This window comes from Xenopus tropicalis, chromosome 5 (assembly GCF_000004195.4).
Source record: "Xenopus tropicalis strain Nigerian chromosome 5, UCB_Xtro_10.0, whole genome shotgun sequence".
In the NCBI taxonomy this organism is placed as follows: domain Eukaryota; kingdom Metazoa; phylum Chordata; class Amphibia; order Anura; family Pipidae; genus Xenopus; species Xenopus tropicalis.
The window spans coordinates 116,275,288-116,302,701 of NC_030681.2; the positions used below are offsets into that span (position 1 = coordinate 116,275,288).

The 27,414-nt window shown below is 38.4% G+C and overlaps 1 protein-coding gene across 3 annotated transcripts in view; it reads right to left on the bottom strand.

Moving 5' to 3' along the window:
- The window catches only part of kcnab1 (potassium channel, voltage gated subfamily A regulatory beta subunit 1), a 173,386-nt gene that overhangs the window by 11,952 nt on the left and 134,020 nt on the right, over nucleotides 1–27,414 (bottom strand). For all 3 annotated transcript variants that reach the window (XM_012963050.3, XM_031901724.1, NM_001016986.2), the window contains 4 exon segments: nucleotides 24,749–24,793; nucleotides 20,151–20,195; nucleotides 18,684–18,727; nucleotides 17,412–17,498 (listed from right to left, as the gene is read on the bottom strand). In XM_012963050.3, coding sequence (XP_012818504.1) covers nucleotides 17,412–17,498; nucleotides 18,684–18,727; nucleotides 20,151–20,195; nucleotides 24,749–24,793 — 221 coding nt within the window.

Here is a 27,414-nt window from a genome sequence, read left to right on the forward strand (position 1 = left end):
GGAAGGAAACTGCAGCAAGATTAATTTTTTCTCCACTTTCTGCTCATGGAACATTTGTTGCTTTCGCTGCCAGCAGGAAAAATGCCTGAATGCGGCCATTCTGCTACTGGAGAGAGTTCCATGTGTTCCATGAGTTCCTACGGGTGCAGGACCAAACATATAAATAACAAATATATTTTGTTAGATCATTTTGTGTAATTTTACATTTGTAAATGTATATGTCACAATTTGCCATTTAACTAGAGCAAGTACATTAGGATTTAACATTCCATTATGATTCTCTAGATTACTATAACAAGGAGAATGTGATAAGTAACAGTGCAACTAGAGCAATATATCATCCTGCATTATATGTCTGCTTTTATTTATTAGTTCCTTTTGAAAAATCAATGGTTCCTCTGGCCCTCTTTGTGCTGACTGGCAACCTATGTACTGTGTTCAATTAATTCCCATCCTGGAAAATCATTAATATGTGAATAATTCATATGTTTGGCACTAGAGGGCAGCATTGCTACAAGCATGTGTATGGCAATAATGTTTCAAACTTAACTGTGATTTAATAAGCCTGTACCACAGCACAAACAAATGGGTATCCCTTCCACTTGGCCACCTGTCAGATGCAAACTAACAGTCAGTCTCATAAAGTCTTATTTCAAAGCACCAAGAAACCACCATTAAACTAAGTAAAGCAAAAAGGTCCATAGTATGGGATGGCCAGAAACAATAATGATAGTATAAAAACTATTTTCTTATTTCTTTGCTATCTGTAGACAGTGTTAAAATATTTGAGTCTACACCAAAGCAATTACAGAGATTGGTGGAATTTAATGCAATGCAATAGGCATTTATTATGTCAGTGCTGCCAGAAATGAATGGCCAAACTGAGATTATAATGAGGCTTTAACATCAGCACATAAATTAAAGCTCAGGCTGCTGCTCTTCATATAATTTTAGATACTACACCAGCCTCTGATGCCCACAAGGTGGCAGTTCCTCTAGTTCAGGGGTCCCCAACCCCAACTCGTGAGCTACAGTCAAATGTAAAAAGACTTGGAGAGCAACACAAGCACCATAACTGTTCATGGAGGAGCCAAATAAGGGCTAAGATTGTCTATTAGGCAGCCTCTATGCACACTATCAGCTTACAGGGGCTTTATTTGGTAGTAAATCTTGTTTGTATTCAACTAAAACTTGCCACCAAGTCAGGAATTCAAAAATAACTACCTGGTTTAGGGGCACTGAGAGCAACATCCAAGGGGTTGGGGAGCAACATGTTATGCATCTATTATTTGACACCTGCCCAAAGTACAAATATATATGTCTATTGTGGTATGCATAGCAGAAAATCATTTGAGTGTCTTATCCTTAGCCCACCTCCTTGTCGCTCCTTATATTCTGCTATTAAATTACCCAGACAAAGGATTGTTGGACTATGGGGTGGGGTGTGTGCAAACAGTCCCCCGTGACTTTGCATGCCAAAACTTCTTGGCCTGGCTTTAGGAGGTATTCATGAGATTAGCAAGGAAATCAACAAAGGTTGTAAAGAACATTCATGGACTTATTTATCAGTTTTCAAATTTGTGAATTTGAGTTTGTTTTTCTAAATCAAATAAACGTACATATCAAATGCTCCCTTATTTATTAAAGTGGTAGCCTTGTGTGAATAAAAAAAACTTGAATATTCAAATAAACTCGAATAAAACTTGTAAACTTGAATTGAACATATGCCATGACTTGAATTGAACATATGCATGACTTTGCCTAGGACAATTCCCATTGACTTCTACAGAAACTCGCAAGCTTTTAGATGGCACAGTTTTACAGTCAAGTTTTTTAAGTTGTTCGCTCCTAATACATACCAGACATTTGAGTTTTTGATTCATAACTCTAATTAGTTTTTTAAGTGCAAAAAAACTTGAATCGAGAAAAAAACAAACAAACGACCGTTGACAAATCACCCCCCTAATACAGAAGAAGGTATACACTAAGGGGTATATTTCTCATGCTGTGTAAAAAGTGGAGTGAAGCATTACTAGTGATGTTGCTCAGGGCAACCAATCAACAATTAGATTTCAACAGTCAGAAAACCAAAGCAAAGCATCTGATTGGCCTCTATGAGCTACATCACCGATAACGTTTCACTCCACTTTTTACACAGCATGATAAATATACTTGTAAGGCTTCTGCTGAGCCAATGATCCAGAGGTCCTCCAGATGTCTTTGACCTACAACTCTCAGCACCCCGCAAACGCTTTTTCTTTATGACTGCATTGGGTATTTAATCAACATGCAGTCTTGTGTTCCTTCCTATGAGGCTCGCAGTGATGACTAAAGTTGGAAGCTGATAAATGTGTACTCGCTATGACAGCACATACGTGGGCAGGGTAACTAAATGTTTCAGCCTAGGGGTGAGCATCAGTTTCTCCCATCAGTGGAACAGAGCAGCTTGCCAACAAGCCATCTAACGCTGTCCCAGTTAGTTACCTGTCATGCTGCTGGATATACCCCCTAAATAACTTTATTCTGTTCAAGGGAATAAATTCAGTGATTTCAAACACTGTGCAGGTTTTGGATATTTTTCTTAATATGATCTAAACACTATATACAGTATATCTAGTATGCATATTCATTATAATTATGGAAACGGTTGCATTTACTAGGATGCATTGAATAAATCTAGTTCATATACTATTATTATTGCTTTTTATGGATTCCACAAAGTAGGTTTGTTTGTATTTTTATTATTATGGAAAATATATTTTCTTAAATTTGTATCTGTCCAACTTGTCACTACAAATGTAATTTTATAGTACTTTAGAGAGCCATAAATAACATTTGACCCATGTTCATCTCCCTGCCTAAAGGGGAAATTTACCCTTACACTTATAGTTAGCTATTTTAATTATACCCAAGTTACTATACTGCCACTACTTGTGGCCAAACAACGCAATAACACTTTCATAACAATTAAATTCACCAGAACACATATTAAGCATACAAATTTCTCCTTCTCTTTGCACCAACATTTTCCACCTCTTTACATGCCTAGTGCCCCTACACTGCTGCGCCCTAGGCAGTGATCTCCATTTCTAAGATGGAAAGTGGCAGAAGAATGCTAATAGTTTTTAAATTATTATAATACAAACAAAAACAACTGAAAAACAACCTGATTAGGGGCCCCTAATCGCTACAGTATATTTGAGGCACTGAAGCAAATATGCAGTTTATATCATTGTAGGATAACAGTACATTATATTGAATTGATTAGAAACCCCTTTTACTTTGTTGCTGTTACTGGTTCTGTAATTTCTGAGTATAGTGCTTCAGAACAAGAAAAACTTTTCTTTGCTGCATTTTTTTTTGGGGGGGGGGGGTTAAACTTTTCTTTATAACTATTTTAGCAGAAAAGGAAAGTGTCGCCCATTCAGCAGTTAGTCACTCAGAGCCTGAATGGAAACTGTACTATCATTCAATCCAGATTACATTTGCTGCGAGTCGGTAACTGCGAACATCAAAGGGTCTGTGGCAAATGCGATTACAACTCTGCCACTCTCTCCTTCAGCTTATCTTTTTATTCAAAATCCTTTCAAGTCTAGAACAAATTTTGTCTCCCAACAAAAATGGATTATTCATTCCTAGTGGAAGACACCATTCATTTTTCATAGATTTCATAGTTGCTATCATGAATTCTACTTTATTTCAGTCTGGTGAGTACGATGCTTCCAAGAGCCTGAAGGTTAGATAAGAACAGGTTCATGCCATTTTCTTTCAGGGTGTATATGCTTAATAATGAATGGAGCTGGTTTGGAACAAGATAAGATTGTACAATTATCTATGAAGTCTGCTTGCAGTACAAGGGAGTATTCCAGTGAGCCTGACAAGCAGCCAGCAGTTCAAGGGTACAGGTTTGTAGAAAGAGTACGTGAATGCTTAGATTTCATTTAAAAATATTACATTATTATATACAGGTACTACATAAATAATTGAAAAAACAACAGCCAGCCAAGATTTGAAATTTAGTTTGCTATTGGCAAAATAAATCATAGAATACAAGCATTCTTATAGATGCTCTAAATTGCCAAACTTATATAGAAAAAATTGAGAGGGCTAAATTACAAAGCCCCATTAAGTCAGCAATTTTTTTTGCATTTCCAGAATTAGCACTTACTCAAAAGCTCTTGCAACCCCTGGGGTCATATATGCCCCTGAGGTATCAGCCTTAATACAGACTTAAATTCCCACAATGCCTTGCATGCTTCTTTACAGATCTGGCTTCTGCTACATTTCTGAAGACAGAACCACCAGGGCAGAGAACAGAAAGGAAAAGCCAGATACTGCTTTTAATATCAATTACATTGAGGGTGAAGACACACTGAGCTACTTAGTAGCAGCTACTTGTTACGTCTACTAAACCCTAACAAATTGCTCTGTGTAGCTGCCTTTCCTTCTCATAGAACATGCTCTGAGCTGCTGTAAACTGTGCTTAGGGTCATGCTCACAACATACAGAATACATTTTCAGTATAAACTGAAAGATACAAAGATGGTTAGTAAATAACTCCTATTTAGTACAGTAACCTGTGCATTCTGAATTAGAATCAATTTATAATCGGCCCTGAAGTATTGACTTCTATGACAGATGAAACCTTACTTTCAGCTCATGTTTTGATTTATATTGATTTATGATGGCCCCTAAGCTTAGCTTCTCACCAGCAAGCCAGAGCACACTGAGCATGTGCAGTGCCACTGACACAAAAAAGATGGCCTAAAGCCAACTTTGAATGTATGGATATTACCATAATAGGGTATTAAACAAGTCCTTTTAGTTAATTACATGACTGGGCCTTTTTTGTGTGACCACAACTACATTCGCTTGTAAATGACCTCAACACGGTTCTTAAAATTCTATCCATTATAGGTACAATGATACTTTTTTTTGTCAATAATTTGACTTGTCACATGGCTCAAATAAATTTCTTTTCCCAGACAGAGATTGGACTTTCTTTCCATGAACAGTGTTTTGTGAACAGACAGACAGAAAGGGACGACTTCAATTCTCCTTTGCAGTATAATGCACACAATTGCAATTGCTCTCAATGCTACAAACAGATCTTAGTAATGAAATCTCACAACAAGAGAACACTCTTCTCTTTCCTAGGAAGAGGAGATGTCTCTGAGCAAACTGTCAGTCGTGCCATTTTAAGAACTGGGAGCCAAGAAGGCAATGAACATTCTTAGAAATCCTATGTTGGATTCACTGCGAGTTTATTGGTCTAGGTATACTTGTTATCATCCCTGTACACGCTGATACACAGCACAGTGCTGGGAATCTGTGCAAGGAGATATTTTTATTGCTGGGGATTTTTATATCAGCAAAACATGCCTTTTTGCTGGCTGTCAGAGCAAGGCAAGCTTTTTTTGTTTAGCTCAGACAAATATACAAATCAATTTAAGTTCAGTCTGTCAGCTGCTGCACTGCTTATTCCAGAATATAATCATGCATGAGGTGTAATTAATATAATTAATATAGTATCTGTTTAGTATTATAAAGTACAGCTACCTCGACTAGGTACTTTTACAGCTGCCGACTTGCATCCAAGAAATCAGATGCTAATGCTTGTGTTGGTGCAGCAGAAATGATGGCATTTTCAAACATACTAACTGAGACAGAATGGGGCTGCAAGTTGTGGTTGATTCTATTTGCAGAATACTTAGTATTATGGGGGGGAAAAAGCATTATGGGTAAAAAAAAATAGGGATGTGAATGCATTTTTTTTTTAGCTTTGCACTTGTGCTTGTAAATGCTACCAATAAGGTAATCTTCAGAAAACAAATCCGAGTCCTCTAAGGTTATAATCTGTTCTCATCAAGGACCTTTGATCATTCTTTCTTTTTTGTGTTTGAATTCCAATGATTTGGAACTTATCTGAGGAAGAGCCATTATATGACTAGAGCAGTGATCCCCAACCAGTGGCTCGGGGGCATGCTCACCAACCCCTTTCATGTTGCTCCCAGTGGCCTTCAATAGGTGCCATTTTTACATTTCTGGTTGGAGACACAGAGACGCAGTTTTACTCTAAGCAGAGCCTCCTGCAGGCCAGCAGTCACATGGGGCTAGCCAATAGTCAATCACAGTGAAAAATTTCTTCTTTTTCCCTGTTCTTATCAACCAACTTACCCCCTTTCCCCCGTGATAATAAGGTTCCCACCCCTTCTTTCTTATTTTTTTTTTACTATTCACATAAATAAAAAATAATTTTGAATTATTTTTACTCCTAGGTGCAATACCCCTTTCTATCTCTAATTTAGCTTGCCTGATAGCTTTTTTTGCATACTTTATTTGCTTCCTTGTACATAATGAAAGTTTCTGCTGTCCCAGCTAACTTGAATGCTTTAAAAGCACGTTTTTTCTTACCAACCTCGACACTAACACTTTTATTCAGCCATAAAGGTTTTGTTTGCGATGCCTCTCCTTGCTTACAAGGGGAATATACTGTTGTGTATAGCTGCAAAGCAATGTTTTAAAGATGTTCCATTTTCCTTCTGTGTCTAACCCTATGAAAAGCCTTTCCCAGTTGACATATTGCAGAGATGCCCTTATACTGGCAAAGTCTGCACATCTAAATTGAGTGTTTTAGTTACTCCCTTATAGCGCTGTCTCTGCAGCATTATCTCAAAGGAGACCATGTTGTGATCACTGTTCCCCAAATGCTCACCCACACAAATGTTAGAGATGAGTTCAGTATTATTAGATATTACCAGGTCCAAAATAGAGTCATTCCTAGTAGGTTCTTGAACCGCCTGAAATAAAAAGTTGTCATTTAGCATATTTACAAACCTACTAGCTTTTTCTGACTCCATTACTCCAGTCAATGTCCGGATAATTAAAGTCCCCCATAACAAAAAGCCTCCTCCATTTGCAATAGTAGCTGTGCCTCATCCCCCTCACTTATACAGGGCGGTTTATAGAAGGCACCAATAATAATTTTTCTGTAACTTTTAACCCTGCTGAAATTTCTACCCAAAGAGATTCTACATTTCCCTTGGTAATATCTTTACTACATGGCTTTAACTCTGACTTTACATAAAGACAAACCCCTCCACCCTTTTTAATCTCTCTGTCCCTCCTAAAAAGTGTGTAACCATTTAAATTTACAGCCCAGTCGCATTTTTCATCCCACCAGGTCTAAGTGATACCAATTAAATCATAATTTTCAATACATGCAATAGCCTGCAGCTCCCCTAATTTACCCAACAAGCTCTGTGCATTACCCAGCATGCAGCAGAGATTACTACTTCTCCTTCTGATATTTTACATTCGCTAATGGAGAGTTAGAGCTAAGGCGAATATTAGTCTTTTTCACTTATAACAACGGCAGCTCCTTATCTGATAAACTATATGCCCCCCTCACTCCTCCCCATGATAATTTGCTAATCCTGCTGCCTTGTCTACACTAGCTTTCCAATAAGGGCTGTGACACACAGGGAAATTAGTCGCGCCGCCGGCGGGATGGCATATGTCGTGACTCAATTTGCTGAAGTCGCCAAAGTTGCCTTGAGAGGAAAATCTAGCTCCCCTCCCCCCCCCGGGCTAGTTTAAACACTCCATCAGCCTTTTAACCATATTCTCTCCCCTAGCACAGCGGATCCCATTCCATTGAGGTGCAATCTGTCACGGCTGTATAGATTGTCCCCCAAAGAAAAGTCAGCCCAGTGCTCTAGGAACCAAAACCCTTCCTTCCTACACCAAGACTTTAGCCACGCATTTAGCTCCCTGAGCTCCCGCTGTCTCCCTAAACTTGTGTCAATATGGGATATCTGCTGTGTCCATTTTGGATTACCTGCACGCTTGTAAGTGATCCCTGACGTGGTTTTTTATTAAGACACTCACTGCAGAAGGCCTTTATTTTCTCTGGTCCCCAATGCTTATATTCTTAGCTAATGACACCTTGCACCCACTTGGTATAATTCCCATTATATGGATAAGCTACAGTGGTGTGAAAAACTATTTGCCCCCTTCCTGATTTCTTATTCTTTTGCATGTTTGTCACACAAAATGTTTCTGATCATCAAACACATTTAACTATTAGTCAAAGATAACACAAGTAAACACAAAATGCAGTTTTTAAATGAGGGTTTTTATTATTTAGGGAGAAAAAAAATCCAAACCTACATGGCCCTGTGTGAAAAAGTAATTGCCCCCTGAACCTAATAACTGGTTGGGCCACCCTTAGCAGCAATAACTGCAATCAAGCGTTTGCGATAACTTGCAACGAGTCTTTTACAGCGCTCTGGAGGAATTTTGGCCCACTCATCTTTGCAGAATTGTTGTAATTCAGCTTTATTTGAGGGTTTTCTAGCATGAACCGCCTTTTTAAGGTCATGCCACAACATCTCAATAGGATTCAGGTCAGGACTTTGACTAGGCCACTCCAAAGTCTTCATTTAGTTTTTCTTCAGCCATTCAGAGGTGGATTTGCTGGTGTGTTTTGGGTCATTGTCCTGCTGCAGCACCCAAGATCGCTTCAGCTTGAGTTGACGAACAGATGGCCGGACATTCTCCTTCAGGATTTTTTGGTAGACAGTAGAATTCATGGTTCCATCTATCACAGCAAGCCTTCCAGGTCCTGAAGCAGCAAAACAACCCCAGACCATCACACTACCACCACCATATTTTACTGTTGGTATGATGTTCTTTTTCTGAAATGCTGTGTTACTTTTACGCCAGATGTAACGGGACACGCACCTTCCAAAAAGTTTTGTCTCGTCGGTCCACAAGGTATTTTCCCAAAATGGCAATCATTGAGATGTTTTTTAGCAAAATTGAGACGAGCCATAATGTTCTTTTTGCTTAAAAGGGGTTTGCGCCTTGGAAATCTGCCATGCAGGCCGTTTTTGCCCAGTCTCTTTCTTATGGTGGAGTCGTGAACACTGACCTTAATTGAGGCAAGTGAGGCCTGCAGTTCTTTAGATGTTGTCCTGGGGTCTTTTGTGGCCTCTCGGATGAGTTGTCTCTGCGCTCTTGTGGTAATTTTGGTCGGCCGGCCACTCCTGGGAAGGTTCACCACTGTTCCATGTTTTTGCCATTTGTGGATAATGGCTCTCACTGTGGTTCGCTGGAGTGCCAAAGCTTTAGAAATGGCTTTATAACCTTTACCAGACTGATAGATCTCAATTACTTTTGTTCTCATTTGTTCCTGAATTTCTTTGGATCTTGGCATGATGTCTAGCTTTTGAGGTGCTTTTGGTCTACTTCTCTGTGTCAGGTAGCTCCTATTTAAGTGATTTCTTGATTGAAACAGGTGTGGCAGTAATCAGGCCTGGGGGTGACTACAGAAATTGAACTCAGGTGTGATAAACCACAGTTAAGTTATTTTTTAACAAGGGGGGCAATCACTTTTTCACACAGAGCCATGTAGATTTAGAGTTTTTTTTCTCCCTTAATAACGTAAACCTTCATTTAAAAACTGCATTTTGTGTTCAATTATGTTATCTTTGACTAATAGTTAACGGTTTTTGATGAGCAGAAACATTTAAGTGTGACAAACATGCAAAAGAATAAGAAATCAGGAAGGGGGCAAATAGTTTTTCACACCACTGTATTATACTGTTTGCTCTGCAGTTAAATAATGCATGTCTGCCCCCAAACACACAATATCCCCACAAGCACCAAACCCACCCTGATCGTAAAAAAAAGTATGGATTTGCCGATATATGGGTAAGGCGAAGAATATATATTAATTATCCTGTACTATGAGCCAGTGGCTGCGCCATAGTCCTACACCTTGGGCAGAGACTTTGGTGAGGAGAATTGCTGAAGGACAGAACTCGCAGACATATGCAGAGAAGCAAAGACAAGTGGAGAAGCACCCCCTTCCCACACACACAACCCTAAAGAAGCAGGGCAGTCCCCATGTAGTAGCCTCTGGAACACTGACTAATGCTAATACAATAATTTATTACCCTTCTGCCAGATGATTAACGTGTGACACAAGCTATCAGTTTCAGTTTGTCCCCTTCAGCGCACAATGCACAATAGATTTGGGATGCTGTTGATCTCTTTGTGCTCTCTTGTCCTGCCTGACAGCAATAGCCTGAGCTTGTTATGGATAATATGAGATAAATCGAGTGCAACAGCATGAACAGGAGCCTTCCTTACAATCAACCTGCCCATTTGTGAAGATACTGGAAAATGTTACCAGTAAGCAGAAATGCTCACACTTGTACAAAGGATTTTGCCATTTAAACATACAACATGCAAGATTAGAGAGAAAATAATTTTCTTCCCCAAATTCCAATATAATAGTGGAATGCAACAAACAGCATACCCTGCAGCTTCTGTGTGACTTACCAGTACAGATTATTGTTTGCATGCATGCTAAATAATGGTAATTGCACTTTGTAAATGACAATTTAGTCTAACAATGATCAATAAATTCATTCTTGTTGGTTTTCATTGGAAAATAGCTTTGCCACCAAGCATATCCAGGCCTGTACTATGGTTCTAACAGGACCCAGTTATGCACTGAATCAATCATATCTGGACTAGGGCAAATACTTTAAAACAGACATCAGTCAGACATCAAAAGACATCAGTCAGACATCAAAATGGATCTATTTCTTGCCACAATGGCTTTATAGTCACATGACATTAAGGATTTTTATGTGATAAGGTTGAAACTGAAGATTGAGCTGAATCAGAACCTTTCAAAAATTGCTGTTATCTCTAGAGCATTTCACACTTATTCTCCATATTTAATAAAAGGCATGGAGTTTCCCCAGGTGCAGTAACCCATAGCAACCAATAAAATATTTGTTTTTAAACAGGTGACTCTCTACATGCTAGTGCTTGTTATAGGTAACTAGACCTACAGCTAACTTTGCATTTCCCCATTAGCACATAATGCAATAAGTGGTGCAAAGTTTGCTTCTAGTCTAGTAAGCAATTATGTTAAGGCAGTCATACACAGGGCGTGCAACGGTGTGAGTTGGCCGGTACATGGGGCCCTCAGACGGGACTACCCAACCAATCTGGCAGATGTCGGAGGTTTAAAAATCCCATCAGGACAAGGAGTGTATCAGAACATTGATGCGTTCCTTATACTGACGGCCTATATCCTGTCAATGTGATCCAGCCCTCACTCCAAATGATTGGATCAATCCGATATCTCCCATTTCAAGGTGGGCATATCAGGAAAGGATCTGCTTATTTGGCGACCTTGCCACATAAGGGGATCTTTCAATGTGGCCAGGTTTACACTATAACGTCAGAGAAAAATATACAGTGCACCAGTTTTAGCTCTAATTAAGGTCTGTTTATCAAGAACAAAATGCATGATCGCCTTTAGCTGCTGGTGGGACTTCCTGCAAAGCATTCAGGTAGCATTTGTATGTGTTATAGAGCAGTGGTTCTCATCCTTCCTAATGCCGCGACCCTTTAATACATTTCCTTATGTTGTGGTGACCCCCAACCATAAAATTATTCATAAGACCATCGGAAATATGTGTTTTCTGATGGTCTTTGGCAACCCCTGTGAAAGGGTCGTTCGACCCCCAAAGGGGTCCTGACTCACAGGTTGAGAACCGCTGTTATAGAGGAATAAAATCCAGACAACACAAATTTGCTTTCTTTTGCTGTCTTTATTTATAACTGTATGTTGTACTCAAAGATTTATTACCGCTCTTCACATTCCTACTCTATATCATTGTCATTGCTGGGACTCTCTCTAAATATGGAGTGTGTAAAACAATAAATCAGCAAGATTTTTAGCACCCAGTAAAGATTAAACCATGAATAATGAATAGGGCTGTGTTATGGATTTCTACTTCTCAGCGTCCCTTAACTACAAAGACTCATATCATAAAGAGTCAGCACCTTTGTGGGTTGTACTAAAACTGGTGAAATGCTTACTTTGCCACATTATAGCAAAGCCTACTCCACCCCCCCCTGCTGTTCTACTGCAGCTCATGTAAATACAGGTCCTTTTCAAAAAATTAGCATATTGTGATAAAGTTCATTATTTTCTGTAATGTACTGATAAACATTAGACTTTCATATATTTTAGATTCATTACACACAACTGAAGTAGTCCAAGCCTTTTCTTGTTTTAATATTGATGATTGTGGCATACAGCTCATGAAAACCCAAAATTCCTATCTCAAAAAATTAGCATATCATGAAAAGGTTCTCTAAACGAGCTATTAACCTAATCATCTGAATCAACTAATTAACTCTAAAAACCTTAAAAAGATTCCTGAGGCTTTTAGAAACTCCCAGCCTGGTTCATTACTCAAAACCGCAATCATGGGTAAGACTGCCAACCTGACTGCTGTCCAGAAGGCCATCATTGACATCCTCAAGCAAGAGGGTAAGACACAGAAAGAAATTTCTGAACGAATAGGCTGTTCCCAGAGTGCTGTATCAAGGCACCTCAGTGGGAAGTCTGTGGGAAGGAAAAAGTGTGGCAGAAAACGCTGCACAACGAGAAGAGGTGACTGGGCCCTGAGGAAGATTGTGGAGAAGGACCGATTCCTGACCTTGGGGGACCTGCGGAAGCAGTGGACTGAGTCTGGAGTAGAAACATCCAGAGCCACCGTGTACAGGCGTGTGCAGGAAATGGGCTACAGGTGCCCCAGGTCAAGCCACTTTTGAACCAGAAACAGCGGCAGAAGCGCCTGACCTGGGCTACAGAGAAGCAGCACTGGACTGTTGCTCAGTGGTCCAAAGTATGTCATTCGGAAATCAAGGTGCCAGAGTCTGGAGGAAGACTGGGGAGAGGGAAATACCAAAATGCCTGAAGTCCAGTGTCAAGTACCCACAGTCAGTGATGGTCTGGGGTGCCATGTCAGCTGCTGGTGTTGGTCCACTGTGTTTTATCAAGGGCAGGGTCAATGCAGCTAGCTATCAGGAGATTTTGGAGCACTTCATGCTTCCATCTGCTGAAAAGCTTTATGGAGATGAAGATTTCATTTTTCAGCACAACCTGGCACCTGCTCACAGTGCCAAAACCACTGGTAAATGGTTTACTGACCATGGTATTACTGTGCTCAATTGGCCTGCCAACTCTCCTGACCTGAACCCCATAGAGAATCTGTGGGATATTGTGAAGAGAAAGTTGAGAGACACAAGACCCAACACTCTGGATGAGCTTAAGGCCGCTATTGAAGCATCCTGGGCCTCCATAACACCTGAGCAGTGCCACAGGCTGATTGCCTCCATGCCACGCCACATTGAAGCAGTCATTTCTGCAAAAGGATTCCCGACCAAGTATTGAGTGCATAACTGAACATAATTATTTGAAGGTTGACTTTTTTTGTATTAAAAACACTTTTCTTTTATTGGTCGGATGAAATATGCTAATTTTTTGAGATAGGAATTTTGGGTTTTCATGAGCTGTATGCCACAATCATCAATATTAAAACAAGAAAAGGCTTGAACTACTTCAGTTGTGTGTAATGAATCTAAAATATATGAAAGTCTAATGTTTATCAGTACATTACAGAAAATAATGAACTTTATCACAATATGCTAATTTTTTGAAAAGGACCTGTATATATGTCAGCTCCGATTTGTTTGTGCCCATAATATAAAGAGAAGCATTACTCTCTGTTCCTTGCACAAAAATATGGTTTGCAACAATGAAGTATTTCTTTTTTGAGACATCATTAAATGGGAAAAGTAGCTCCTTTATTGACATACACTAATTTAGTTGGGCTCATGGTGTAGCTTGGGACCCACCCACACCTGCTGGAACCACTTTTCCACCCACCAACAATAGATGTAAACAGGGTCGGACTGGGGGATGCAGGGCCCACCGGGGCTGCCTCCCCAGGGGCCCTCCAGGTGCCCCCTGAAGCCACGTACCTCACACCCCCCGCAGGATCCCCCACCCGATGTCCTCCCCTGAGTGTGCATAAGTTTAACGCGTCAGGGGAGAAACGGTTAGCAGGGGGAGCGCTGGCAAGGTTCGGGTCTGTGCCGCCAGAGCCCACCGGGTGTCCCGGCAGCCCAGTCTGACCCTGGATGTAAATGCAGGGGGAGGGGACATTTTTGGAAGGCAAACAGGTGAGGAGATGGCATTGGGACGGAGGTTTATGTGTCCTTAACGGCTATTATCTGCTCTTTGAACAGCCAAGAAAAAAAAAAAAAAAAAATATATATATATATATATATATATATATATATATATAAACTTTTTTAAACACAGACATACATACATACATTGCTTATAATGAGAAACAAACATAGTAGCCTGCTTCTGACTCGCAAGGACCATTCCCCCACTCCACCCTTAGGCTGGCCAAGTCATTCAACTCCTCCTTTACCTTGTTCAGTGTTGAAGTGATGAATTCTGAGACATGAAGTTCCTTTGCTTCCCTTGGTGGACAGTGCACACATTCTCTGGAAAGCAGAGGGACTTCAAGTTGCATGCTTGTGGCCACACAAGCCCTTAATCCAAGCTTGTATGACGGGTTAGTGCAGTCTAAAAATGTCAGCCAAAAAATTCCCTGCAGAGCTGGGGTCCTAGTATATATTCTAGTAAGGGCACTATCTGCATAAAGTTTGTATATTATCCCTGTGATTGTGAGAGTTTTCTTCTAGGTATTTACATTTCTTCCCCACACTTCAAAACGATATCAGCAGGTTAACTGGTTCCTGATAAAACTGACCATAAAAAGTATGTGAAAAGCAGTCTATTTATTATGCTGTGTAAAACAAAATTCAGTGAAAAAACAGTTTAAAAAGTTTTTACACTGTTATTATACATAAGAAAAAATGTGTAAAAAATGATGCTCATTTAATGCAGTTTTTTTACACATCAAAGCCTGGCAATATGTGGCTAAATTTTGACACCATTTTTTATACAGCATAATAAATCTGCCCCTTAGTTTGTAAGCCCCACTGGGACAGGGAAAGGCGTGAGTGGTGTATGATCTAAAATGCCTTGCAGAATATGTTGGTGCTATAATTATAATAATACAGAACAATTATATCTGCATTGCAATTCTACTTTGGGTTCTACATAATTATTGATGGACAATCCAAAAGCTTTAGTGTTCCTAACCACCCAGGTTTTCCAACCAGACAATAGGTTGTGTCATTAGACCCCTATTTGTGTGTCTTAAAAGTTATATAATACTTTTTAACAAAGAAGTTCTGTATTAGCTGGCTTCATCACAAAATAAGACTTCATCAGAAGTCTTATTTTGTTTTGCCAGGGGACAGGAGTATATTGTGAACACATTTTTGAAGACACAAAGGAATTGTTAAATGTTATGAAAATGTAAACCAAAAGAATGACATTTAATTTTTGCATTGTAGCTGCATGATACTTTATACGGAAGCAATCTTATTTCTACAGATGCATGCTTAACAATGTTCATAAACAAACAACATGTAGCCTGGCAGGGAAAATGCCATCATTCAATTCACGGCTCAAACGCGTAACAATGTGGTTACAAGCGAGACAGAGCCCATGTCATGTGCTTGGATGCACTCTGAAGCACGGACACAATAGGCATAATGTTCTGATTCCTTTCATGAGGATTTAAATGCCTATTGTGGATGCCAGATATGATACAGCAGATGGTATAACAGATGCTCTAGACCTGAAATCTAAAGTAGGCAAGAATATATCTGTACTTACAGTAATCAAACACTTCAAAGAGGAATTTACAGTAAACAGTAACTTAGTAACTCCCTTTTGCCAAATTCCCCCTCAAGAATTCACCCCATTTGGAGTTACCATGTGGAATTGCCAAAGGTCTCTAAGGTCACTAAGCAAAATTTAAAAGTACTCACAGCAGCCATGCATACCATGACTTACATTTCATGTGGCATAACTAAGCTCTGTTTATAAGACTATATTTTATAGGTTATTGCTGGCTCTTGCATATTTTATATATATATATATATATATAGAGGGTATCCACAGCAGATGTTAGATGGTGCTATGGCACGCACACTTTAGACTCCCTGAGAAAATGGTATTAACAAGTATTAACAACCCCTATCCCCTTTGGGACCCAGTAGTGGGATTTACCATTGTCTCTCATGCAACCAATGTTGCTGTGTGAAATAGGGGGATAGTTTTATATCTTTAAAAAATTCTGATATGGGGATATTAGGGTATTTGTGGTGGCCTCCTTCGTCGCCAGCCTAAGTATCCAATTTTATTGCCAGTGTAAGAATCCAATTTTATTACGGTGCTCTGGGCACACAGGAAATTATTGATTCTATCCTGTACGTCCAGAGCACCACAATAAAATTGGGTATACCCACAAAGAATTCCAGGTATTTGTGTCTTTGCTTTTCTATTGGATAGATTCATATACCCACAAAAAGGACATGAAGATATACTTTTTAGGTGTTATAGGAGAAGGAAAGTCATTCTGGCCTTTTACTGTCAATAGATTTCTTAATTCCAGTTTTTCCCATAGACTTTCATGAGAAAAGCTAACCTTCTTATACAATTCCAGATTTTCCCATACAGCCAGATGTAATTCAATTAAAAAAATTCTCACTTTTTATTTCACGAAAACTGGAACTGAATTAGGAGAAAACAGAAGTTTTTTTTTCTCACATGATAAACAATAAAATAAGCTTTTCTCATAGAACTGAATCTGGCCCTTAATATTATAAACAAGCATGTCTTTCTCATTGAATTGCAAATGGTTGTAAGGGAAAATCTCACTGAATTTGCACCTGGGCAATATCCCATGGCACCTAATCAGATGACTGATTTCAGTGTTAAACCTACAGATGGATGAAAAAAGCTAATCACTGGCTGGTTGCTATAGGTAAAAATTTGCCCAGTGTTTTTAAAAGAGCCCCATTGTTTTCTCAAACTGAAGCTGGCCCTATGTGCCACATATGGCTGTCGTGACTCTGACCACGTGCACCAATAATTTTGAAGATATGTATCCATTATAGATATTTTACTCTTCCTGCATTTTAAATGACAACCAGTATTTAAATTACTAGCAAAAAAACTAAAGTCGCTGGTAAATTGTCAAATCTGTGTTTCTGCTGCACTGAAAATGCCTGCTATGGTATGGAAGATATTGTAATGTAGATTTTAACTTTTATGCAGATGTAAAATAAAATAAGAATATTGGGAGAGGACAGACTAATGATGCAAGGTCAAACAGAAATTATTGTTTGATCTTCTCAAGTCCCAATGTACAAATATGATATACCCTGAATTTGAGATGCCATTTCAGAGAAGTGATATCGAGACAGTTTTATTAAATTTAATAAATTCAAATATTAAAAAGCTTAGAGATAACATTCAATTGCTTTTTGTATTTATTACTTTCTCCCCTGTATTCTTCAGATAGGAAATTTAATTTCCGTCTACAGGTGTTAGGAGTCCCCAACCAAAAGCATTCATTTTTAAAGCTATTACTAACCTTCCATTGGGGTATTATTATCTGGGCGATTTGCAAATACAACATCTACGTATTCCAGCTGCATCCTCTGCAGAGAGGCCTTTAATCCTACAAGCAACAGAGAAAAATTAAAGCATATGGTAAGGAAAATAGTCTCAATTAAAACTGTATTGACTCGTTTTTCCTCAATTAACCTTAGGAGTGAACATGAAAGATGTTCTGAAAGGGTTCCTATTGCAAACTATTCATTCTACACATTTCTGAACTGAAAAAACAAAAAATATTCCATGTCAACTTATGGCCTTTATACCACTAACATTAAAAATTTTATTTCATATTTTTGCATGGGATAGTTAAATAAACATTCAGGATATGCACACATGGCGCACAGGCATTTGGAAATCCTGGCTGATACCAGATGATATTCTTATAAAATATGTATGAATTCTGAATGAAGTTAGCCAGTTATACTAGTCATTACGGTTTTAGATTCAAATACATAGGGAGCTAGCTACACTGTACATTTTGGACATTTCAAATACTGTCATTTCTGCCATAAAAAAAACAAAACAGTAGTATCAGAAGAAGCTCATTCAAGGCACTCATAGATAATTACATATATCTGTGTAAGCCCTGTAACCTGCTTCTGTTTGGAAAAAAATAGTGAAAATTAACAAAATAGTATGAATATCCCTTCCAATACTGAACACAGACATTTAGGATAAGATTCATTAGGGAGAGGAGCATGTTTTAGTCCAAGATAAATGCCATCTGTAGTGCTGACCATCATGCAGATATTTGTCCTGTTCGAAATTACATTTCTGAGCTCATAAAATAATTTAATTGGCATGATATCGATACTACACAAACCTAGGAGATGCTATGGGGCCCTTGGTTCTCTTCCAGCCATGGCACTATCTGTAATGAGTATCTGTTCCCCCTCATGTTTGTGTGGGTTTCCTCCAGGCACTCTGTTTTCCTGGTCATAGTTCCTGACCATAGTGTTTATGGATGTGACAGAGATTTAGACTGTAAGCTCTACTGGGCCACATGATGTATAATATCTGTAAAGCCCTGCAGAATATGTAGGCACTATATAAATAAAGAAAAATAATACTTCTGATGTAATGAGCCTGTGCACAGCAAACAAAGGATGTGATTGCTCGGCCCATGTTCATGATTCATTGTGGAGGTTCTTCTGGATCTGTCTAATCTAGGGGGGGCACGTAATGAAAAGATCTATCTACTGCAGGCAAGCTTCATATTAACACATTGAATTATATTAGAACCTACCTTCTATAATGTGTTTTCTTGATAGCCCTCTTTCTGTTTCGGCTCTAGAAAAAATATAAGCCATTGAAATGTGAATCACTTTGTGAAGGCAAGGCAGTGAGGCAATGGACAACCAGGATAGTCCTCAAGTAATGCATGGCAATTAGGATTCTTATCAGTGGTAAGCTTCGCCTCGCTTTTATCTCGTAATATAGCACACAGAAGTCATTGTTTCAGCTGAATTACATTTTAAAAGTATAATTATATTTGGATTTCATAGCATCATGTCCAGTAATGGTAGAACCATTGCTGATCATCCTCTTGAAACAGAACTAGAGACCCACCGCAGATTTATAATGACATTAGGTGATTTCAATAATGTATAATCATCAGGAAAATATTACCCTAAAATCTACATCTTTACTTTCCTTATTCATTAGCATAGGATTTATTCCTGCTGACCATTTCACTGCTCAGTATTTTAATTAATTAAAATGTCTATTTTGCATTTTTTTTTTTTACTTACTGTGTTGCCAATAACAACACATCTATTTTAATGGAATATACTGTATATTTTAATGGAATATATATAAATATATTTTTACTTCTATTTCAGATTTTATGTGTGTGCCATGTTATTATGTGTTGGCTTATGCACTTGATCGCTGTGCAGTCGGCAGCTATATTTAGAGCAAATTAATACAGAGGAAACAGCGGCAGAAGTTTGGAACAGGAAATAAGTGTCCCTGGAGCTGGTATAGGCTGTAAGATCAGCACAATGAAATCTTTTATCCACAAAAAACAAGATAAGATTATCTGTTTCATTTCCTGCTGCTGATATTAGAAACCTCTTGGACTTCCTAGCCTTTTTAAACATATACACCTTATATTTTCACAAAAGAATCCAATATCTACCGGCATATTAGTGCTTCTAATGAGCTTCTGAAAAGCAGCGTACACAGGATTCGCAGAGGCTGCATTACCAAAAGCCATTTGCTCTCTGGGCTCAATTTATTATAGTTGGATAGATATCTGTGCAAAAAGTTGTATTAAACAGGGTCACAGCTGGATCTGAAGGCTTGAAGCCATGAATGTTTTTGTGTTTGTATTTATAAGGAAATTCTATATTTGGAAATGGAAAAAACTTTAGCAATTTAATGTTAATGAAATATTTTAAGCAGCCTAAGGGGCCCATTTACGGTCAGATTTATTTTTTCTTGATTTCAGATTTTTTTAGCAGTAAAAGTTGCAGAAAAAAAGATTTACTATGAGATAATTCACCAGCTATGTATCATGTAGAAGTTGGAGTTTTAGTAATAGCTATAAAAGCTGCGCAGCAAAATCCAATACCCATCCTCCCTGTCCTAAAGGCACTCTACAAGCTACACTACCAGAGCTACTTTGGTAAGTAACTGAATAACAAGAAAGCATATTATTTGTCAATTACAGCTTTAATATACTGTTTCAAACCAAGAAAGGTCAACTTACTTTCCGCCCCAGTATAATTTTGTAGTAATCACCAGACTTGACCTCCTATAAAAAATAAAATCATGAACAGCATATTACAATGATTACAATATGTTCTTAAAGAGATACTGACACCAGAAATTAAATATTTTTTTCATTTATTATAACACTGTCTTTGCATGAGCTTTCTAATTTTGACTTAAAAGTATTTATCTGATTCTTTTACATTTCTTTTCTTATGCCTTGATGTTCCCTCTATGAGGGGGCGGCCATATTTGTGCATCAATAGTCCGTTAGCATTAGAAGCTATAAGTGAAGGTTGGCAAAACAGTCAGGTTTAGGCAATTTAAGTAACAATTACTTACAAAAGCAGCCCTATCACTGAAAAATGATTAAAATGACCAATAGGTAACTTTAAATGTACATTCATATTTTGAAGAGTAGTTTTTTTGTGTCAGTATCACTTAAAGGAACAGTAACACCAAAAAATGAAAGTGTATAAAAGTAACTAAAATATAATGTGCCGCTGCCCTGCACTGGTAAAAGTTGTGTGTTTACTTCAGAAAGTCTACTATAATTTATATAAATAAGCTGCTGTGTAGCCATGGGGGCAGCCATTCAAAGGAGAAAAGGCACAGGCACATAGCAGATAACAGATAAAACACTATTATATTCTACAGAGCTTATCTGTTATCTGCTATGTAACCTGTGCCTTTTCTCCTTTTTTCCAGCTTGAATGGCTGCCCCCGTGGCTACACAGCAGCTTATTATATAAATTATAGTAGTGTTACTGTAGCAAACACACCAATCTTACCAGTGCAGGGCAACAGTGCATTATATTTGTATTACTTTAAAGCTCTTTTATTTTTTGGTGTTACTGTTCCTTTAAAGCATGAGCAACCACTCACACAGTGCTTCACTTGCTCATACACTGCTATAGGCTACATGGTAGCAATGGCTTACATACTGTGCACACATCTGAGTGCTGAGATCTGAGGAAACTTTAAAGGGTAACTCCACCCAAAACTGTATTGCTATTGAAAGCAGTCTTGTTTTGTCCTTTTCTATTCTGTGCACTGCTGGTTCTGACCCCTAAAAAACTGTGTGCCAGAAGCCAGCTGGTTAAGAAAAAGCATGCAAGCAATTGTGGAAAATGGAGTCTTGACTGGAAGAAAACTGGCTCCTGCAACTTTGTTTCTAGAGTAAGAACCAGAGCAGAAAGAGACAGGCACCTACTGCTTTCAGCTGCAGTTACATTTACAAATAATTTTAAAACCATTTTTTTTCCATTTAATTTTTCCACACAATTATTTATTTTCCTACTATAAAAAGTCCCAGAATTATCACTTCAGTCTATGGTATCCTTAAAGCAGATCTTTTTGTTTATGGTCTAAATTGCTTTTTACAATATTATATAAAAGCCTTCAATTAATTATTGCAATCGCTTGTTTTGGATCATTACAATCTGCCTGTCATGCTGGCTCCCTGTGCTCTCCAGGGACTACTGTTTTCAATACTGAGGTAAACACATTGCAGACATGTCTGAGAGGCTCTGTAATTAAAAACATATCATCTGTCATACAAAATGCACCCAGGTTATCACACAGAAGACACAAAATGTGCAGCAGAGGAAAATTTGATTTGTCAAGTGGAAAAAAAAAAAAAGATCGAGTTCAGATTACGGCATAGTTGGATAAACAATTGCTCTAAAATCCAATTTCTTCATTGGGATTTATTTCAGTTATGGACAGTTACAGATAGGTTAGCATGCTTATTCAATTTAAACTGTGCAATAGCTTTTAATGGATGTATTACCCAGCAGCCAATAGTGCATTTTAAAGATTCATTTACTTATAACAAATGTGAATGTACAGATCTATAACCTGCTCTTATGAGTAGAAACTTTGAATTGGTGCATCTTGGCCTCACCACACCCTTACTAGGGTACAAATCTCATGGCTGAGTTTCTTAATGTACTAAAACAATGTATTAGGCTAGAAATGCCAGTTGAAGGCATGAATCTTGGGTTGCCACCTGTCCGGTTTGACCTAGACAGCCAGGCTTTTGGAAGGGCCGTCTGGGGCAAAAATTTGGCAAAACAAGCAGGACTCTTTGAGATTGGCCCGCCTGTGACATCACCGCCCTGCCCAGTTACATCACACATCACAATACTGTTGTAGGGCTGCTGAACCTCTGGGCTGCTACAATATGTCTAGTATAAAAAAATATAGCATTTTGAACCATATCATATTTTTAGACTCTTAATAGTGTAATATCTCTTTGTACAATACACAATGGAAATTAAATGACATAACAAACTTGTGTAATTTTGTCTTTGTCCATCAAGGACTACCAACACTGACAGATGGAATCCCTTATCTGGAAACCCATTATCCAGAAAGCTCTGAATTACAGGACGACCACCTCTCATAGACTCCATTTTAATGAAATAATATAACATATAATAACATTTTTTAAAATGGTTTCCTTTTTCTCTTTTATAATAAAACTTGTACTTGATCCCAACTAAGCTGTATGATTCCATATTGTTGGCAATCCTTGTCGGTTTATTTAATGTTCAAAGGCCTTTTTAGATCAGGAGGAGGCATATTTATCAAAGTGTTATATTACTGCTCACCACAGAAAAACTCACCCACTTTTTTAAAAGTATATTTATCAAATGGTGGCGTTAAACTTTCACCCATTGATAAATACACTTCTAAAAATCCCATAGGAATGAGGGGTGACTTTTTTCTATAGTAAGTTCTAATTTTACAGTTTAATAAATGTGCCCTTAAAGTATGGAGATATCAATTACAGAAAGACCCCTTATCTGGAAATAGGTCTCGATCATACTGGATAATAGGTCCCATGCTTGTAACTCCCTACAGCAATGTGACAGTGTTATCAATCAGTTATATTACTGGGAATGCAAAGTATAAGGGAACACTTTCATGGCAGCTGTTACAGGTGCATCTCTAAGCTACAAATGCAGCACAATTAAATCTCTGTTCTAATATGTACTGTGCCAGAGCAGCATTTCTGTTGCTTAATGAATCTCCAGCTTCCAAAAAAAACTCCATACAGCTTCTCCTTTCTTTATTCCATCCTACAAATTATAAATATATACAAGTCTTGCAGTGCTGACCTGAAAATTTGTTCTGTACTTTTAGGTATCTATCTACATCCACCTGTCTCTACTGGCAGACTTCTCCTGCTTTAATTTGCAGCTGTTCCTTTTCACTAGTGAGTTCTGACTAATGCTATGCCTTTAGGGAACAGGCAATGTGAAAGACTGACAGCTGAATATTGACATAAACTCAGTAAGTTGTGGGAATTTTCATCAGTTAAGTTATGTAGTCTTTATAGTGATGTAATGTTACTGACTAAATTAAAGTGAGTTAAATTGAGATTAGGAGTTCACAGTTGTTTACTCTTGGACATTTCTTGCACCCATAGCTTGAGGACTTGAACTACCTTTGGCCTTGTTAGGATGGCCTCTAACAAATCAAATGTCTTAAAGCACTTAGTAGAATCTCTTAGAATCTCATATAGCAAGGCATATCATTAAAGGAACAGTAACACCAAAAAATTAAAGTGTATAAAAGGAACTACAGTATAATGTATTGTTGCCCTGCACTGGTGCAACTTGTGTATTTGCTTTAGAAACATTACTATAGTGAAGCTGCTGTGTAGCCATGGGGGCAGCCATTTAAAAGAGAAAAGGCACAGGTTACATAGCATAAGTTCTGTACAATACAATGGTGTTTTATCTGTTATCTGCTATGTAACCTGTGCCTTTTCTCCTTTTTCCAGCTTGAATGGCTGCCCCAGTGGCTACACAGCAGCTTTTTATATAAACTATAGAAGTGTTTCTGAAGCAAATGTGCAAATTTTACCAGTGCAGGGCAACAGTGCATTGTATTATGATTACTTAAAAACATTTTTATTTTTTGGTGTTACTGTTCCTTGAAAGAGTGCTTACGTACAATGCCTTAACTACTACAGAACTCCATTTACTTCTCTTAAAGGGACAGTTCACCTTTAAGTTAACTTCTAGTATATTACAGAATGGCCAATTCTTAGCAACTTTTCATTTGGTCTTAATTTTTCTTATATTTTTTGAATTATTTGCCCTCCTCTTCTGCCTTTCTTCAGCTTTCACCCCACAGTCAAAAAACTGTTGCTTTTTGAGGCTGCAATTTTACATTTTATTACTTATCTTTCTGTTGACACCCTCTTCTATTCATGTTCTAGTTTTTCTTTCAAACTACTAACTAGTTCCTAAGGTATTTTGGACCCTAGAAAGCAGATAGCTCCTAAAATTCCAATATGGAGAGTAGCTGAACAAAAAGCTAAATATTTAAAAAAAAAAAAAAAAAAAATCAAAACCAATTGCAATTGTCTCAAAATAGCACCCTCTACCACATACTAAAAATGTGTCAAGAAGAGTGCTTAGCTCACAAGCATTTTTGATGAGTAATACTATACCTATACTGCTCTCTCACTCTTACAGTGTTTTTGTTGCACTCTACTCAATGTTATACTCAGTGGTACTCTTGATTCTATCTAGATATAAGATATGGGTCGGGGCATAGCAGCAATTAAATGAACCTCACCTCCAGTTCTTTTTCCTGATGATATTTCCCAAGATGATTTCAGCCCTGGAAAGAGAAAACAAACAGGAGCTTTGTCAGATTGTGCACTTCCCCATTATATTTGGAGCATCTAACCACTCTAGGGGCAGATTTATTATGCAGTTTTAGGGCAGGGGTACACAGGGAGATTAGTTGTGCCGCAACAAATCTTCGTTGCCGAGGGCGACTAATCTCCCCGTAATGCCATCCCTCCGGGTAGAATGTAAATCGCCGGTGGGATGTCCCGCAGTCACCTGAAGTTTCCTCTCAAGGCAACTTTGGCAAATCGTGGCACCGCGTATGCCATCCCACCCGCGATTTACATTCTAGCCGGTGGGATGGCATTGCGGGGAGATTTGTCACGGCGCGACTAATCTCCACGTGTACCCCTGCCCTAAAACACAGTGACAAAATTCACCACACATCACCAGACTTCGCTATGCAAAAAACAGCATAAAATCTGCTTAATTTTTATATGAGTAAAACCTGGCGTTCGGATAGTGAACTTCTCCATTTATTTTACACAGGTTTTTACACAGTTTTTCGATTAATTTAATTTTACACAACATAATAAATAGGCCCCTGTGCATGTCTTTTAACATTATAATCTCTTTCATAAATGAAATCCTTTTGACACCCTTAAAGCCATTAATTAAACCTTTATCTAGCCATTATATGCAGATATAGAATGGTTTCATGGTATGCATTATGTAGCATAGTGCATAGTTCTAGGAAAACTATACCTTCAGAATGAATACTTAACCAACAGATAGTTTATATTATATTAAAGGAGAATTAAAGCTTAACTAAAGACGTAGGCTAGAAATTTTGTAAATTATGTTTTGTGCTTCTGTACCAGCCCAAGGCAACCCCAGCCCTTTAGCAATGAATATCTGTGCCCACAGTAGCTCCCCATCTACTTTTCTGCTGATTCACTGCACATGCTCTGTGCTGCTGTCACTTACTGAGCTTAGAGACCGACTCACAATATACTGTGTAAATAGGATATAAATGTCACAATATAAGGCTGATTAGTAATTAACACAAATGATTACTGCATGGCAGCTTTGAAACCAGTGCTATTGGCATCAGACTTTAATCATGAGCCCATTAGAATCAGCTTATATGACAAACATTTTCTTTGCTTGATAATTTCCGACAACCCCTAAGCTTAGGTTCTCAACAGTTGCTCAGAGCACACTAAGCATGTAAGTGTCACAGACACTTCTAACAAAAGTGCCCAGTATGGTCACCCCCTGTGACAACTTTAAAGGACTGTTATTACTACTACAGAGATGTTGAACCTTTAGGCTGGTTCAATAAGTTCATTATATAATATATGGCATGTCTTGCCATATTCATTGTTAGGGTTTAGGTCTCCTTTAAGTGGCCTTTTAAAGAAACTTACCAAACTGGAATATATATCCAGAAATATTGCCCTTTTACATCTTTTCTCTTAAGCCACTATTTTGTGAAGGTCTGTGTGCTCCCTTAGAGATCACCTAATAGGAAATAACGCAGCTCTAACTGTAAGGGCTCTGACACACGGGGAGATTAGTTGCGCCATGACAAATCTCCGTTGTCGCGGGCGACTATTCTCCCCGCAATGCCATCGGCGGTGGGATGGCATTGCAGGGAAATAAGTTGCTTGCAACAACAGACATTTGTCGCGGCACGACTAATCTCTCCGTGTGTCACGGCCCTAAGGGTGTAGCCACATATAACTACTAGTAGCAGCTACTTGTAATGGCTTCTAAACCAGACAACGCTGATCAGTTACTGATAATTGTCTCTACGTGTGTTTTAGCAGAGGCAGTTCCCTGTATTGTCTATGGCAGGGTATTTTCCGGCGTTTAGTAGCCACGGAAAGTAGCTTTGTGTGTTTTCACCCTAAAGGTGGCCATACACGGGCAGATTTAAGTTACCTTAGGTGGGCATTGCAGGGAAAGATCCATTCATTTGGGGATCTTGCCAAACAAGTGAATCTTAATGTATGGCTACCTTAACAGGAAGAAGTGTGGGAGTAAAGCTGGCCACACACGTGGCGATTTTCGATCTTTCCGATGGTCGCACGAAAGATCCTTCCAACCCTCCACTGACGTTCAGGGCTGAATCTTCAGATATGGAGGTAAAAACAACAGGGATTTAGCCCTGAACGTAGATTTTGCTCAGGCGCCTTCAATGGCGCCTGATCAAAATCTTTTAACCTGCCCGAGGTTTCATACGATGTTATCAATGCGTCTATGGACAGCTTAAAAGACAAAACTTTGAAAATTAATTAGCTGATTTAACATTTATATGTGACCTTGGTTTGTATGTGTGCAAAAGATGGCAATTTTCTATTTAGGATTAACCAATGGCACATACTGCTAAAAAAATTATATATTTTTTAAAATGGTTTATTTAGATGAGGAAGGGTTTTACATATGAGCTGTATGTGTATGTGATAGATTTTTATAGAGACCTATATTGCTTGGGGTGTCTAGTTATTACTTTACAATATCATAATAATGCTCTTGTACTACTTGTGGCACAGTGTACTCAGCCATACAGCCCCATTAAAATATGTACTTTTAGATATGGTTTGTGGTTAGACTCGGTTACATAGCTCTTTTTTGGCCATGAGCATGAAAAATGATGAGTGTTTT